Raw genomic sequence first — 17,578 nt, forward strand, 5'->3', positions numbered from 1 at the left:
GTGCTTATACCCTGAGTACACTGAAAACAGGTGACAACCTTAGCATACCCAACTACCCAATTACTTGAACAGCGAAGGATGGGAGGCAGGAATCGCTGATGTCACTGCTCATATGTCAGCGTCAGGCAGGAGGGGTAGTAATATTAATTAACAAAGCAAATTGACAGCTCTATGCTGTACACTATTCACACAGCTACTTTTCCAGAGGAGAAGCAGACAGGATGACTTTGAGCCCCTAGTGTCTGGCGATTAGGCTTCCATGGCTACACCACTCATCATCACTAATGCTGGCTTTTCCAAGTATCCAAAGTCCACCCCAACTTTCATATTCTTTTACTGCAGAATCACCTCTACTTCCCCTTTATTCCGGGTCCCCTCATGCTACTCCCAAATTCAGTGATGCTTCTGCCTATTGTGAAAAGCCAGCTTCCTAGAACATTCTTTCAATCTTCCCAGAAGATTCTTTCAAGGAATCTTCCCCCAGCCCACTCTTCCCTCCTCTCCAGCTACTGGCCTCTTTATTGATTCTTCAAATTAATTTTTTATCAGTGTTCCAGTCCAATCTTTTCTATCACACCAAGGAGCTTAATATTCATGCTACAGAACCAAGTTGAAAATGAATGCTTGATTAAAACCAAGGTAATCCCATCATCCAATTCAGATTTAATACTCCATATACTTTGATGATAGAGAGGTGTTGATTTCTCAAGTGGTAAATCAGGGAGGGAAACCGTTTTAGAATATACTCTGTTTCTTTACCTGAAAGTGAATCAAATCTGGCTCTCTTTTATAAACCCTTTCTGGTCCAGCTATTTCCAAAACATTTTGAGTGGGAAGATGTTCCAGAATATGCTAAGTTTGAATTCCATGTCTTTGAATTGCTAGCTGTGTGATTACCACAGGGTCAAATTATCATCTGAACCCCAGTCTCCTTACAATTAAATTGAGGTATCATTGCTCACTGGGATAATACCATTTACTTTATATGATTTTTAGTATATAAAATAAATGAATGTTTATAAGAGACTCAGGTTTCATGTGGCCAATATTTAGTACTGAGTATATGTTAGACTTTTTATAAAACAAAACAAGAACAAACAATAAACCCCTCTTATAGTGAATTAATCCCAGGGACATATTTTTAGCAAGAACTTAGCTGACCATGACGGATGACCATGATTATTGCTTCGCAAGTTCAATTTTGAGAGAAAAATCAAGCAGAATATTGGTTCAAGTTTCATAGAGGGCCCAGCAATGTAATGGGCCTTGGATGTTTCTGACAGGAAAAGTTCTGAAGAGCCTCAGAACTTGGCAGGGCTAAAGAGGGAACTTCATGCATGCTCAGGGCTGCTTCTCCAAAATCTAGGTTTATCTAGTTGTATTTCTTTCCACAGGGAAACTGTGCCAAGTCATACAAAGCTAACCAGCAATCTCAGAGCAGGTATCACCACCCCCTTTTTTTCTTCCAGTTTATTGGGATATAATTATCACAGAACACCGTATAAAGTTTAAGGTGTAGGCCATGATGATCTGACTTTCATACATCATGAAACCCACCACAGTAGGTTTAGTGAACACTCATCATTTCATACAGATAGAGAAGAAAAAGAAAAAGAAGTTATTTTCATGAAAACTAAGGATTTACTCTCTTGGCAACTTTCACATATAACATAAAGCTGTGTTAATTATATTAATTGTATTGTACATTATGCTCCTAGTACTTATTTATCTTGTAATTGGAGCTTTTTACCTTTTGACTACCTTTATCCAGTTTCCCCCTTCCCCCCTCCCCTGTCTGGTAACCAGGAATCTGATCTCTTTTTCCATGAGTTTGTTTGTTTTTGAAGTATAATTGACCTACCATAGTATGTTAGTTCCTGGTGCACAATATAACATATATGTTTCAAAATGGTAAGTCTAGTTGTCATCTGTCACCAAAGATATTAAATTATTATTGACTATACTTCCCAAACCATATAAAAACTATCAATCTCAGGCAGACATCATCAGCCCCTTCTGCCTTCTCCGTCTGGAGTATAGTTCTGTTATCTCCCCAAAGCTCAGAGCTCAACTACAAAGTCAGATCCAGTCCTCAGCCGCCCATCTTCTCATTTCTTAGTCTTCAACTCCCTGGTTCCTGCTGTGCTGCTTTGGCAAAGCAGGCCACGCCGCTCCTCACCCTCACTCACCTTTTTCAGTTTCACCACGCCCTCTTGTGTTTCATAATCCGTTGTGATTTCAAACAATTCCATCCCATCTCCATCAACGATATTGTATGTGACTAAGCCATTTTCTCCAATGTCTGGGTCTTTAGCCTTCACTCTTCCTACTTCCTCTCCGGGGACAGCTGCTTCTGACACAGACATCTGGTATACGCCTAGAAGAAGAAGACATCTATTTTTATTTTCCCTTTTATTTGGCAGCTGTAAGACTTTAGATTTCATTGAATCCCAATAAATTTCTCAAAGGGTTTGAAATTGAACTTTCTCTTGATTGAAAACATGAAAGCAGCGAATGGATGGGAGGCAGATCCCACATGGCTTGCTTGTCAAAGAAATGTTTTCTACAAAGGATGATGAAACAATATTGGGAGCCAGGGTGGTAGGGTGGGGTCACCTGCCACATGTGAGAAAGGAAAACAATGCCCAGGTACATTACCCATCAGAAATGGATGGAGAGCTATGTATTTCTTTATACAATTAAAAACCGAAATTTTTTTTTCATTTCTTTGGGATGGTCCATAAATTAATTCTAAGACTCATGTATGGCACTGCCAGGTGCCCAGAAAAAAAGAACACCCTTCTTTGTTTAAAAGCCTTTCATAGCTCCATACTGATTTTAAAATCAAATGCAAATTTTATCCTTCAAGGTCATGACCCTTCCATGACCCCTTCACCTTCTCACCATTTAGTCAACTGCTATCTCACATGGAAACATTTCTCATAGTGTGACTTTTCCATATAGATTTGTTTCATATTTATTGGGAACTTAATGTATGCCAGGAGCTGCCCTAGCCTTTGGAAACACAGTAATACGTGCGTGTGTGTATTCAAAATTCCTCCCTCAGTCTCAAGTGAAAAAAATACCCCAAATGTATGCATACTCTGATACCATTGCTAAGAAGGAGAAAAATAAAGGATGGTGACAGGCAGAGGGTATTTAAAATGTATAAGTGTGACTGTGCACAAGTGTATGATTGTGTGTGAGCATGACTGTGCATATGAGTGTGTGTGACTGAACGCTTGCATTAAATATGTGATAGAGAAAGAGCATGTATGAGTGATTGATTTTGAACAGGGTGGTCAGAGAAAACACCTCTAAGAAGACGCCATCTGAACTCCCCTGAAGAGACTGAGCAGGATAAATCCTGTGATTATCTGGGGATGGAAATTAGAGACAAAGCAAATAGCAAATGTCAAAAACCCTAAAGTGGGAGCACATGGAACACATACAGAATAGCAAGGCAAGTGTGCCTGGAGCCTTCTGGGAAGAGAGAAGGGCAGGTCGGAGGGCCGGAGCTCAACTGTGCGCGAAGGGCGTTGTAGGAGATGGAAGAGACTTCAGGGTTTCTTTAAGCTTGGTTGGAAGCCACTGGAAGGTTTTCAGTAGAGAAGTGAGATTTGAAATTCTCTACTTGCATTATCACAATTTAAAAATATTCTCTGAGAAACCTCATAGAGAAGCTAGTGTTGGAAACCTGGCCTCTAGCACTTCCAAACCAAGTGGCCTTGGGCAAGTTACTCAAACTCTTTAAGCTGTGGATGTTATCCATTCCAATACTCTGTCCACAATTTATCTAAACTATTTGGCTGTGAATCCTTTCAGTTCATACCCATTCCACATCAACACAACGTGCCCTCCATGACAAAGGACAAGTGGGAGGTAGGAGACTTTGTAGATAATTAACAAGTTACATGAAGGTTTAGGAAAACCTGCTCTGAGTTGATTTTTTTTTTCCAAATCCCCAAATACATGGCTATGAAACTTCTATGGACACTGCAGCGATTAACTTTATGGTTGTGTGTGAGTGAGGGCATCAATAGCTGCCTGCTAACAGTCCTGCATGGCCTTTTCCATCCCGCATACCAGACAATTTTAGATGTGGATAATGGAGCATGCAGTTTTTTACAACATTCTACGAGGCTTAAGTTTATTGGGATGCTGATCCTTGTGCATGACCAGGGAGAGCAGTCTTCATCTCTTTTGAGACGTTTAGAAAACTGCCTGTTGCTGTGTAATCCTCTCTCAGTGTTTCCCTTGTGGAGATCATTGTCTTTGGATTCCTTTGAGTGAGCATCACACTTTCCTGGGGCTGGTTGCCTTCCCTGTTTCCTCATTTATAAAAAGTGCCATCTCTCTGGCAATAAACTCACAGGCTCTACAGCTACTCTTCTAATCTAATGAAGATGACATTCTCATGGTGCCCTCCCCGTGAACTGGCAGCACCAGTGTCATTACCATACTGTACCTTTGTCTAAACTTATGCTCACATAATCAGAGTTGTGTTCAAAATCTGGCTTGGCTACATTCTTTGGGCAACTTACTGCACCTCTCATGGAGCCCAGTTTTATCTGTAAAATGGAGGCTCTCTTGGAGATTTGCAATAGTAGTAAGTATTCATTTAAGGATGGTGGTTGTTTGTAATTATAATTATTCATAATGACCTTTCAAATCATCTTTTCTTTTATTTCCTACTGCAGTCCTGTGCATTTTGTAGGAGGACCATAATCCCCTAGATAATAACGATGGCTACCATTTGTTGACAGCTTATGCCAGAGATCATTATAAGATTTTATACTAGCTCATTTAGTTCTAATAAGATCCTATTAATTGGGTCCTATGGAAGACTGTATTTTCCAAAAATGGCCCAAACAATATCTGCCAGCCCACATGCTCTTCTTTCAACATGACTTTAACAGTCCCTCACTTGAAAGTTGGGGTCTATAAGCACAGTCTTAGGACAATAGTGGACATGATGAGATGCTGTGTGATTTCTGACGATGGGTCACAATAAGCAATACACTTTGTGCTTGGTGGCCTTGGGGTCCTTGGGACTCTCTTTCACTTTCAGAACCTATCCAAGCCACTCCCTGGAGAGAACGGCATGCAGAGGAAACAACAGCCAACACAACTCACCAGCCATATGAGTGAGTCATCTTGGAAGTGGATCCTTGAGCCCCAGTCAAACTGTTTCCTTAGGTTTTGCCCAAATTGCAGACTCACAAAAAGATAAATGACTTTTATTGTTTTAAACCACAAAGGTTTGGGGCAGCTTGTTAGGTAACAAGATTACTGATTCAGGTATATTACGTATCCAGGTTAGAAATGAGAACAGGAGTTCCCGTCGTGGCGCAGTGGTTAATGAATCCAACTAGGAACCATGAGGTTGTGGGTTTGATCCCTGGCCTTTCCCAGTGGGTTAAGGATCCGGTGTTGCCATGAGCTGTGGTGTAGGTCACAGACGCGGCTCAGATCCCGTGTGGCTGTGGCTGTGGCTGTGGCGTAGGCCAGCAGCTACAGCTCCAATTAGATCCCTAGCCTGGGAACCTCCGTGTGCCGTGGAAGCGGCCCAAGAAAAGGCAAAAAGACAAAAAAAAAAAAAGAAAAAGAAAAGAAATGAGAACAGTGAGCCAGAGAAAGGTTAATTACTTACTACATTGCATCAGGAGTATCTAGTAAAATACCTAGCAAAACAGATTTTTTGTTTCCAGACTTGTAGACACTATGTTTCTGCTTTCCTTCACCCCAGTTCTGTTGTTATTGTTGTTGTCTTGTTTTTTGGCAAGAATGATATAAAGAGCATCTATTTTTTAAAAATTTCTTCTTGAAAGCTGAGTACAGCAGGGATGGGTCAGAGAAGAGAGTTGGCGGTGGCATCATTGGAAAATGAAAGCCAAGCCCACCTACTTACTCTGCGGAAACTTTGGTGGGTTGTCATTGACATCAGTCAGTGTGATCGTCACTTTGGTTGTCCCTGAGAGTCCACCCATGTGTCCACCCATGTCCTTGGCCTGGATCACCACGTGGTACTCCTCCTTGGCTTCCCTGTCCATATTGGGAAGGGCTGTTCTGATGATACCTGGACAGGTGAGCAGGAAACATCACAGATATTCATTGATAACATTATAACAAAAAAGACCTGGGCACAGGGGAAGCAAGTATGAATCAAATGGCACCTGCCCTCACAGAAGAGTCATTCCAACATAATCATTACCATCAAAAAGCAGCCATACCCAGAGCATCATATAAATGTATTTTCTCATAAATTGTTATTATTAATAGAGCATGAACATTTTATGTTTTATATATTGCATTGTAAACGCAAATAATAACCTTATCATTTTTAGGTCTAATACTTAAAGATCCTAATATATATATTTTTTTTCTTTGCTTTTTAGGGCCATACATGTGGCATGTGGATGTTCCCAGGCTAGGGGTCAGATTGGAGCTACAGATGCTGGCCTACACCACAGCCACAGCAGTGTGAGATCTGAGCCACGTCTGTGACCTATACCACAGCTCATGGAAATGCTGGATCCGTAACCCACTGCGTGAGGCCAGGAATTGAGCCCATATCCTCATGGATGCTTGTCAGATTCGTTCCCACTGAGCCACAATGGGAACTCCCAAGACTGATACATTTGAGGACCCCACTACGTGGTCATTCATAACATAAGCCCATGCTTTTGGACTTCTAGCAGAACTTTTGATAATTTATGACTGAATGCACTTCTAAGAAACATTTCTATGGTTCACCTTAAGTTAAAAGTAGAAGGCAATACATTAAAATGTTAATTCTTAAGGTGTATACAAAATGGGCTAAAAACATATACAGTGTTTATACAAACACTGTCAACTGATAACAATGATACATTAATAATTGAATTTTACCATGATCTCTGTATATTAGCACATTATTAGTATGGAAGCCATGCTCACTTAAATCTTTTGGGAACATGTGCAAGCTTTTTCTGTCTGTAGACATGGTAACATTTATACTGGAAATATAAGAGAGCACCATGGGAGCTTTAAGCCCTTGTCCTTTTCTGACCCCAATGTTTTTATGTTTTTCAGCAACATCCTTGAACTCACTGAGCCTTCTTTTTTTACTGGTTAAATAATTTGGTAGGTTCAGGAGTTCCTGTTATGGCTCAACAGTTAATGAGTCTGACTAGCATCCATGAGGATGCAGGTTCAATCCCTGGTCTGGCTCAGTGGGTTAAGGATCCGGCATTGCCATGAGCTGTGGCATAGGTCACAGACATGGCTCGGATCCTGTGTTGCTGTGGCTGTGGTGTAAGCCAACCGATACAGCTCTGATTCAACCTCTAGCCTGGGAACCTCCATATGCCTTGGGGGTGGCCCTAAAAAAAAAAAGAAAAAAAAGAAAAAAAAATTGTTAGGTTCAAATTGAGTCTCTGAAACAACAAAGTTGCAACTGGCGTCCTTTCAGCAACTTTAACATCTCAAAGTCTAGATGAAATTCCACATTTATCCTTGGTTGATCTGAAAATTAATTGGTAAATGCTTTTGATGAAATCATAACACATAGTCCCATAAAATGTGATCCAAAGCAATGTGGCTACAAATAAGTGATTACATAGCTAAGAGGAAATTATAATTGGTAAATGGGAAAAATGATTAGCAGACTAGGTATAAATGTATACACATATTTATATATTTGATAAATTTCAACTCTAACAATAAATGTGGATTATTTATAAACATCTTTCAAACCCATGGGACATATTGTGAAAAAAAAAAGAAAGAAGTTTGGGACATAATATTATGGACTAGCAGTTTCACAGGATTTTAGTGTTTATTCTAATAAAAGGATCCTAGAATCAAATTTGGCATACACGGAGTGAAGCATTTTGGTGTGGGTTTGGGATGTTATGTTTGTTCATTCTTTCAGTTTGCTGTTTGTTTTCTGTAAGGAGTTTGCAGAGCTTCCTCTCTGGATGCTCATGCCTGTGGGGAATCTCTAAGTACAGTGGAGGAGGTTAGGGATGTGTGGTCTTCCAGACATACCTGAGCATCAGTTCCTACCCCCACCACACTCGACCTAGCACAGTGGTCTTCACAGTAAGCTTTGAGACCCACCAGTTTTTATACCAGCCCTCAAGTCCTATGCATGGGCTCTTCCTTTGGATCCACAGTTGCATTTTAAGATAAAATTCTTAAATTTAAGTTGAATTTTGAGATATCATATTAAAAGCTACATTCTAAGGTTATATTTATTACTGTGATATAGTGCAGTACAGACAAAAGCAATAATAAGTAAGGTTCACTGGACGCTAACACTAGGCCAGGCATATGCACAAATGTCTCATCCTCACAATGATCTTGGAAGGTGTCCCTTTTTATACTTGAGAAAACCGAGACTCAAATAGGTTCTAGGGAGCAAGCCTGGACTCCTTATTTACGATGTGTCAAAAATCACAATGCCATTCCACGGTACCTGTCTGTGCTTCTACTGAAAAGTAGGGTTGTCCTTCCAGGATACTGTACACTAACTTGGCACTGTTTCCATAGGTGGGGTCATCTGCGTCTGAAGCTGTCACCTGGATTACTGATGTTCCTTAAAAGTGAAATACAGTCATTAGCAACAGCTCCTTAGCTTTTCAAAGTATAGTCTAGCTCACCAAGTTTTGTCCTAAGATTAAAACCCCCAAATTATTCAACATGCTTTCATTTTCCTGGGGTGCAGATGCAAAAATAATCCCCCTCTTTCACTGCTTCCCTCCCCTCCTTCCTTATTGTTTAATTCCCGTAGCTTAAAAATGATCTTTCTATATTCATAGTGCATCCTGCTATGCATAGTAGTTAAAATAATAATGTGAACATTATTGCAAAAACATTTGAAGACCCATGCAATTGGAATGTTCAGTATATCAAATAATTAAGTAAAAATCTTCCCAAAGAGTATAATAAAGGATAATTAATGATGAATTGCTTTTCATGAAAGGACAGAGTGCAGTCTTCCATCTGTAGCTAAGCAATAAATACATCATTTTATTGTTGCTTTGTATGTAATAAAATGGCTTCTAATACTACATTTTAATTAATTTATGGCTATAAATATTGTGCAGAATGTTGTTCCCTACTGGCGGGAAAATCGCATCTTCCCACCTCAAATGAGTCTGGTAGTCATGTAACAGAAACTACCAGTAGACAGCTGGTGAGATCTAAGGTGAGCATGTGTGGGTCAGAACGGAAGGAAACTAGGGAATTGAAGGAAGATGGGATGCTTTTTCCCAAGAACACCTCTGTTCCTTTTTGGCTGCAAGTATCCGAAGGCATGAAATGCTGGAATGGAGCCGGGGAGATGCTGGAGGGAGAGCACTGGTAATTACTGCATTACTGGTACCAGGCACTGTTTGGGGCACTTTCTATGTATCCTGCCAGGGCTTCCCTGCTCTGCGTTTTTCACATCCATTGTGCTTGTGAGATCCTAAGTGCTAGAGGTATGAAGTTTTGCAGTCTCTTTTGCAAAATGGGTTACTGGGGATTCAGAAGTCTAATCTCTATCCCCCAAACAACCAAATCCAAGTTCTTTCCGTGACAGTTTCAGCAGAGGGACCAGGTTCTATGTGGGAGGCACGGGAGCCCATTTACACAGCCTCTGACAACACCTTAATTTACAAAGTTGTCAGTGATTTTCACCTGGAGTAAAAATATATCTCACTTTTTTCTAATGACTCTTCTGCAATTCACTATTTCATGCAAACAACATTTTTTGAGCTCTTCCCACATAAGCAGGCACTTTTCTAGGTAGTGGTGATTTATAATGGAGTTAATAAGCTCATCCTCTACCTTAATCTGCTTTGAGAAATCCCCTAAGTTCATTACAATTCTTTTCTATCTTTGTTATTTAAACCACATCAGGGTTTACATTATCCGTACTGTTAGATGACAAAACAAATACCGAGAAAGATATACGATGTTATCTGGGATGACCTGGCTGGTCAGAGGCCCGGCCATGATTCCCATCCAGTGATAGCTGACAACAGAGACACGTGTTGCTCATAGGCCACAATGGAAAGTTTGGGTGTTATCTCTAAGCACCAAGGAGCCCCAAGAGGTGGGGTTAATGAAAATTCTCCTGTAACATCCGTTCTGATGACTGGCCTTTTTCCCCGGCTCAGCTGCTGACAAATGCTGTCTCCTATTTAGTGATTTATTTGATGTCTGCTGTGTCTCATTAAAATCCCTGGGTGAATACTGAGAAACTAAAGGGCTGGGTAGGGCAAAGGGAAGAGAAGTCAGAAATGGCTCAGCTGGCTTTTCATAAAAGATGAGAGGATCTGACTTTAGCTGGAGGAGAAGGGGACTGTGTATATATATATAAGTATCAAAAGCTCTATATGCAAAGTAGAAGGAGCTCAGAGTTCTAGGGTCACTTCTGTATCTAACTTTCTTGAACAGGTTGATTCACAATCTCAGTACTTGGTTTTCTCATCTGTAAAATGGGCAGTTTGGCCCTGATGATCCTTAAATTCACTGGAGCTCTAAATCTCTGATTCACACAACCATACTCACTCCCTGATCACAACAGGTCTGATTATCATCTGAAAGAAAAACCCTTCTTTTTTTTTCTTTTTTTAATAAGGTTCCCAGGCTAGGGGTCGAATCGGAGCTATAGCCTGGCCTACGCCAGAGCCACAGCAATGCAGGATCCGAGCCGCGTCTGTAACCTACACCACCGCTCACAGCAACGCCGGATCGTTAACCCACTGAGCAAGGGCAGGGACCGAACCCGCAACCTCATGGTTCCTAGTCGGATTCGTTAACCACTGCGCCACGATGGGAACTCCAGAAAAACCCTTCTTAATATGAGGTATGCTTCTCAAAAGACCACAACTACATACATTCTATAAAGCCAATCAAAAGCTATTGCCAGGAGAAGGTAGCTAGTTGAGTAAATCTTTCATAGAACTGTCCTTTAATGATGTGATATATTTTTATGCATGATAAAAGATATATATGCTGGAGTTCCCGTTGTGGCGCAGTGGTTAATGAATCCGACTAGGAACCATGAGGTTGCGGGTTTGATCCCTGGCCTCGCTCAGTGGGTTAAGGATCCGGCGTTGCCGTGAGCTGTTGTGTAGGCTGCAGACGCGGCTCGGATCCCACATTGCTGTGGCTCTGGCGTAGGCTGGCAGCTACAGCTCCGATTAGACCCCTAGCCTGGGAACCTCCATATGCCGCGAGGGCGGCCCTAGAAAAAGCAAAAAGACAAAAAAAAAAGATATAGATGCTTCTGAATTATTCTAACAGATGGTAACATAGTATGCTTAGGTATGTATTCTGGATCCACTTGAAAGCTCAGACGACCTTGAATAAGCTCATTAACCTGTTTCTAACTTGGGTTTCTCAACTGCAAAATAAGTCAAACAGGACCTACCCTGTTGCAGAGATGAGTCACAGCAAAAATTAAATGGTGCAATGGTGCCTGCAAATCATTAATTACCACGTGCCTACATGCTACAAATATTGCCACTATTATTTATTGAACACCAACATGCACTATTGACCAGTTATATTCTTTCTAATCCTTTTATTCCCATTTTACAGAGGAGAAACTCAGGCTGAGAGAACAGATGCAACGGATTCCAAGTTATGAGGTTAATAAGTGCCAGGGGCAGGATGATTTGGATTTGATCGTGTTTATCTTACTCCTCCATACTTCCTCATATTTTGTAAGTTTAGAGTTTAAAACCTCAGGGTGATTTAAAATATTTGAAACATCAGCTATGTACATAAGTTTTGCTTATTCTTTTGCTACAGAAGATACAGCATAAATTCTGTTTCCTGACTTGGGAGACCAGGCACCAGGCCACCCACCCACAGAGACACCAAGGCTGCAGGCAGAGCTGGTCCTCTGCCGTACATACCCCCTTCCCCAACCATACGCACCCACGTTGGACCTCTCAGGCACGTTGGCATGATAGGTCTCCTGTAAGAACTCAGGAGGGTTGTCATTAATGTCCTGGACCTTGACAATGAATTCTGATGGTGGTTCCAGGGGCCGGTTGGTGTCCCTGTCCACCGCCTGAGCCATCAGTGTGTACTGGGCTCTCTCCTCTCGGTCCAGTGTCTTGGTGGCGTGAATGTTCCCTGATTTGTCATCAATCACAAAAATGGTTCCAGCTCCTTCACCTGAGAGAATGTATTTAATGTTCCCATCACCAGAGTCAATATCGGAATGAAGCTAGGAAAAGAGAAATCAAGATTTGTAATCCCAAGACCAATGCACCAGGGAGGTAGAGACACACTTACATGCTGTTTGCTACGATATGGTGTTCACATGCACACAATGAGAGGGAAATGTTTTCACCCCACCTCACAAATAAAGAAAGGTAATCTCAGAAAAGATAATTGTCAGAAAAGAGAACACAAACCCTGAAAGTTAGTCAAAATGAGACAAGAAAATAAATTGTCTTGGCCAAGGTCACATAACTGGGGAGCAGTGAAACCAGGGTCCAAACATTTTTTAAATATTAAGATTCATGCTCTCCCCCCCATTACATGTGCACACATGCAAAATACATATAATATACAGTAGTAGAGTTATTTTGAAAGAAAATTTCACATATGTAGAAGATTAAAAAACACACATTTGTGCAATAAGCAAATCTTAAAAAGTTCTCCTTCCCATCCCTTCATCTCCCCGCTGAGAGAGAGCCATTGTTGCTGGTTTCCAGTGACTCCTCTAAGACAGATTCTATGCGTATGATGGAGTATCTATACAGATACATGTGCTCTCATTTATTTTTACCCAACAAAGTCCAAAGTACACATACCATTCTTTACCTCTGTTTTTCTACCACAATAAATTCGGGGGAACCCTTCCACCTTGGTACATATAAATCGACCGCATCCGTTGTAAGGCTGTGATTATAATGTCAGTCCTCTTCCAAAGGGCACTGAGATTGTTTCCAGGTGTTTGGTACCACGAACAATTCATTGATCAGACTTTCTGGAAGACCTACTGTGTGGTACAGGAAGCATGAGGATCTGGGGATGGACCCTGCCTGGAGCAGCTCCCCTTCTCATCTTACTCATGGGGTGGGTAGGATGGGTTGATATACACGCAGCTTTAGACTCCAGAAAGACTATATCCTTGAGATTTCCCCCTCCTTTGACAAAGCCCGGAGAAACAATGGTACTTGCCTAAAACCACACTTGGAAGGAACAAGACGTCATCCAGGTCTTCTAACGTCCCACCTCTGCCCTCCTGCCTTGTCTGCTCTGTTTTGTAACATGAAACTCCCTTCTAAGACCACATCGAATTTTCCTGTAGCAATAAACTTTTTACTGTACCTTGCTGTCCAACCTCAATTTCTGCAGCTATCATTTTAATCTGAGTTTCTCTGCCCTCATTTTATCTTTTGTGGGAAAAGATAAGTATTACTTTCATTGTGTTCATAGGCTTCAAGAGTAGTCAGGGAGTTCCCGTGGTGGCTCGGTTGTTAACGAATCTGACTAGGAACCATGAGGTTTCAGGTTTGATCCCTGGCCTTGCTCAGTGGGTTAAGGATCCAGCGTTGCTGTGAGCTGTGGTATAGGTCACAGACATGGCTCGGATCCCACGTTGCTATGACTCTGGTGTAGGCTGGCGGCTATAGCTCCAATTGGACCCCTAGCCTGGGAAGCTCCATTTGCTGTGGGAGTGGCCTTAGTAAAGGCAAAAAGACAAAAAAAAAAAAAAAGAGCAGTCAAATGGATAAAAAGCCTTTACTTTACCTACTACATAAAGAACTCTAGCATAAACTAAAAAAACTTCGTTATCAATACCAAAAGGCTTTGGTAATGATAACAGTTATTGGTTATAATTGCTTATTATCTTATTACTTATTATTATTGATGCCATTTTAATATTACTATTGATGCCATTTTGATTATGATGATGATAAAACCAAGGCCTAAAGGTCTTTTCAGAATTACCAAGCAGGATTGAATATATTGCTTTTTAAACTTTTTCATATTGTTTCGATTTCCAAAAAAAATATCTAATCGATGTGCAGCGCCTCAGCAAGATACTAAATATTTCAGCTCAGAAGGATACCTGTAGGCACAAATTACACTTTGATTTTAATCCACAGTGTGTCTCAGGAAGTAAAAAAAATACCTTCCTTTAGAACTTATTTGTAACAAGCCATATGTTGTCATGAAATTATGGCCACACATTTCTTATGACTAAGGTACTTTGTGAGTAATGTGCAAAGCTGTTTGAACATATGAAGTGAAAAGGTGAATAAAATTGCCTGTTTTCATAGGAGTTTCCACAGTGAAGGCAGGATCCCTGCCCCTATTCCCCTGGGTCTCCCCACAACCCCCCATAGAAGTTTTTATTTGTTTGTTTTCCCTGCCTCAGACCTGGCAAAAGACCTGTCTTGGCCATATGCATGTAGAACAAGAAAATCAATGTAATACTTTAATGGGGGTGTCTAGACAAGGAACGTTTCTAGGAGCCTTCATATATTACATATGAATTAGGCAAGACTCTTGGGAAATAAACACATTTTATGACCAATCAAATAACTGAAAAAAAATTAAATATGCTGCTCCTTATGTTTATATTGTTTTCAGAGTTCGAAGTTGGATATAAGTTCCTCCCCTACCCCCTCCCGACAAAGATGATCCATACAACCAACAATGATATTTATTAGGTTCAAGAGAAAAAGCAGTTTGGGAAATGATTCAGTGCTATCAAGGGATCCAGCTGCTGAGATGGACGTAGCCAATTCCTAACTCCCAAGACTGATGGCTTCCCCTCGGCAAAGCACAGTGTAACAGAAGACTGTGCTTCCTGCAGGAAATCTAAATGTCCATGGTTTGCCAAATTCCACTTTTTCAGCACATCTTAAATCACTCAACCTTGAATGTCATCAAATCAAAGGTTATTAGGGAACAAGTTATCTAGTTGAATCCTCCTTTCATGAGGAACCACAGATCAGCATTATTTCAAAAGGAAGATCCTTAGGATCCAAATACTTCATTTCTTTTTACCCCCATCCAATCTGACATTGGACTCATTCTCATATGCCTTGGTTTGAAAGACCACTCATTACGTCCCCTTTCCCCCCTTTCTCTCTGCTGTCTTTTAGTAGAGATGACACCTGCTTGCTCCATAGAGATGCTGAAATGGCCCTACAGGTCCTGTTTCTTCTGCACCCCTCACCCTAACACACACCCTGCTCCCCACCAAGGAAGGCCCCATGGCAGAGGGTCTGTTTTCTCAGAACAGTTCATGTGCAGCTCTCTGAATTGTTCAAGCCCCACAGTCCCCACGTGTGGCCCACGTCTCTTCTTCCTCTCTGAGCACAGAGCCCATCTTCTTGATGGAAGGAATTCTATGTGCCACTTATTTTCCTGTGCTCCCATTTCTCAAGACTACTTCTATTTGGGTTTAATCTTTCCACTTTGGATCTAAATGATGAAACTGCTTTGGCACTTCTCTTCAAAAGGGCACTTTCCCAACCCTGAACAGTATGACCGAGACAGTCATGCAAACCTCCTTCAAAGAGGTCAATTCCATAAATGTGGAATGCTGTTCTCATGTTAAAGAACAAGTAAGATAATTCCAACAGCCTCGGTGAGACTCGGAAGCGAGCACCCCTCCCATCGTCTCTTGCCCCTTCCGTCTTCCCTGGAAAACTCCCACTCATCTTTAGGGCCCAAGTTATCACTCCTGTCTCCATGAAACCTCCCTTCATCCCTCGCAAACATTATGGTGCAAATTCACAATCATATCTGCTGAATTTCTTCATTATTCTATTCTTCATTTTAGTTTAATTGCTTAGGTAAGTGTCTCTTTTTGCACTAGTCTCTGAACTCTGTGAGGCCGTGTTTACCATTTGCCTCGCTCTGCACCTTCTCATTGCAGGTTTTCTGCTCTTATGCATATGCAAACCTGTCTCCTCGTAGTGAATGTTATGGTCCCCTGAAAGATGGCTGTATTTTCATTAGTGATAGCAGGCAGTCAGTTTTTCAAATATATCTTGGACTCTCTTTCTGCCCTTGTACTTTTTGGATGGGGCACACAGAGAATGCCGGATTTCTGCGTGGTACTAGGGCTTGCAAGCTTTCCAAAATAGATTTCACCATCCCTAAGCCAAAGCAGATAAATTCCCACCCATTGGTATGAGGTGTTCATTCATCTCATCAAATATTCACAGAGGCTTCCCCAAAGCTGGCGTTCGTAGCTGAGAACACACAGATGACACTGTTCCTCAGGGAAGGTATCTTATGGTGCAGTGAAGGAGACAGATGAATATACAGACGTGTGCACTACAGAAAGGAAAGCTATGAGAAAAGGAGTACAGAGCATTATAAAAAAAAAAAAAAAACGAAGAACGGGGAGTTCCCGTTGGGGCTCAGCAGGTTAAGGACTTGACTAGTAACCATGAGGATGTGGTTTGATCCCTGCCCTCGCTCAGTGGATTAAGGAGCCAGCATTGCTGTGAGCTGCGGTGTAGATTGCAGACACGGCTCAAATCTGGCGTGGCTGTGGCTGTGTCTGTGGCTGGCAGCTGCAGCTCCGATTTGACACCTTAGCCTGGAAACTTCCATTTGCCACAGGTGCAGCTCTGAAAAGCAAAAAAGAAAAAAAAGAAAAAGAACATAAAGAAAGGCAGCCAAGTTGGGGTCAGGGAAATGCCTCCATTTGGAGAATGGTTCAATAAATAGTCATTTTTATTCAGTAGACTACTGTGAAGCCATTGAAAAACAGAGTTTTTAAGGCATAACTTCAAGTGAAAAACAGAAGTGTTCTTAGCATGGACAAGTCTATGAATGGATAAAAAAAATTAAAAAAAAAAAAGATTGAAATGATGTATAAACAATGATTTTGTGGCTTTTACCGAATGGCCAGCCCATTACTATTTTCCTCCCTAGATTTCTATTTTGGCCGTACCCTACCACAGGGATGGTGGAGTGCAGGAAACGAGTATGGAGTGACAGCAGCCTTACCCTGCCCACGAGTACGGGGTCAGGCCCGGTGTACTCCTCTATCACGAAGAACTGGTTCCAGACCCAGCCTCTCTTGGAGCGCTGCAGCACCTGGCCCTCCTTGCCCTTCTCGTGGTGCCCGTGGAACGAGGGTCTCAGGTGGCTCCTGCGCTCGGTGGCGAAGGCCTGGCTGTGGCACAGCATGCCCAGGCACACCAGAGCGGCTTGTAAACAGTAGTTCTCCTTCATTTTTGGTTCCGTGGTAGGCACAGGAGAATGCGGCTGTCACCCCTTCCACTGACCGTGCGGCGGCCTGGCAGATGGTGGCGTCCCGGACGTGTCACGCTGACCTCTCTCGGGCTGGAAGGTCTCTCCTCACCCAGCACATCACGTCAGGGCTGCCCGCTTCCCCGGTCGGCCTCTGCGGGCAGAAGGAAAGGTCAGATTAGTCGTAGGCTCCATCCCCACTTCAGTTCAGTTCCCTTCCGGAGACACTGACCCAGATTGGAGCCTGTGAAGGCTTTGCTCTGGGTGCTGAGGAGGCAGCCGTCACCATGTGGTTGGCGAGGTGAACACACACACAAAGAAACCCCTCAAGGTTTATATGAGGATAAAACGTGTG

General features: G+C 41.9%; 1 protein-coding gene across 1 annotated transcript in view; it reads right to left on the bottom strand.

Annotated features, from left to right (window-relative positions):
* The window catches only part of CDH11 (cadherin 11), a 151,840-nt gene that overhangs the window by 37,175 nt on the left and 97,087 nt on the right, over positions 1–17,578 (bottom strand). Inside the window, exons 3-7 of the mRNA XM_047789254.1 lie at positions 16,978–17,377; positions 11,920–12,214; positions 8,462–8,581; positions 5,912–6,079; positions 2,190–2,377 (exon numbers count right to left, since the gene is read on the bottom strand). Coding sequence (XP_047645210.1) covers positions 2,190–2,377; positions 5,912–6,079; positions 8,462–8,581; positions 11,920–12,214; positions 16,978–17,205 — 999 coding nt within the window. The 5' untranslated portion in view covers positions 17,206–17,377. The remainder of the gene's footprint in view (positions 1–2,189; positions 2,378–5,911; positions 6,080–8,461; positions 8,582–11,919; positions 12,215–16,977; positions 17,378–17,578) is intronic.

The sequence above is a fragment of the Phacochoerus africanus genome, chromosome 8 (genome assembly GCF_016906955.1).
Source record: "Phacochoerus africanus isolate WHEZ1 chromosome 8, ROS_Pafr_v1, whole genome shotgun sequence".
In the NCBI taxonomy this organism is placed as follows: domain Eukaryota; kingdom Metazoa; phylum Chordata; class Mammalia; order Artiodactyla; family Suidae; genus Phacochoerus; species Phacochoerus africanus.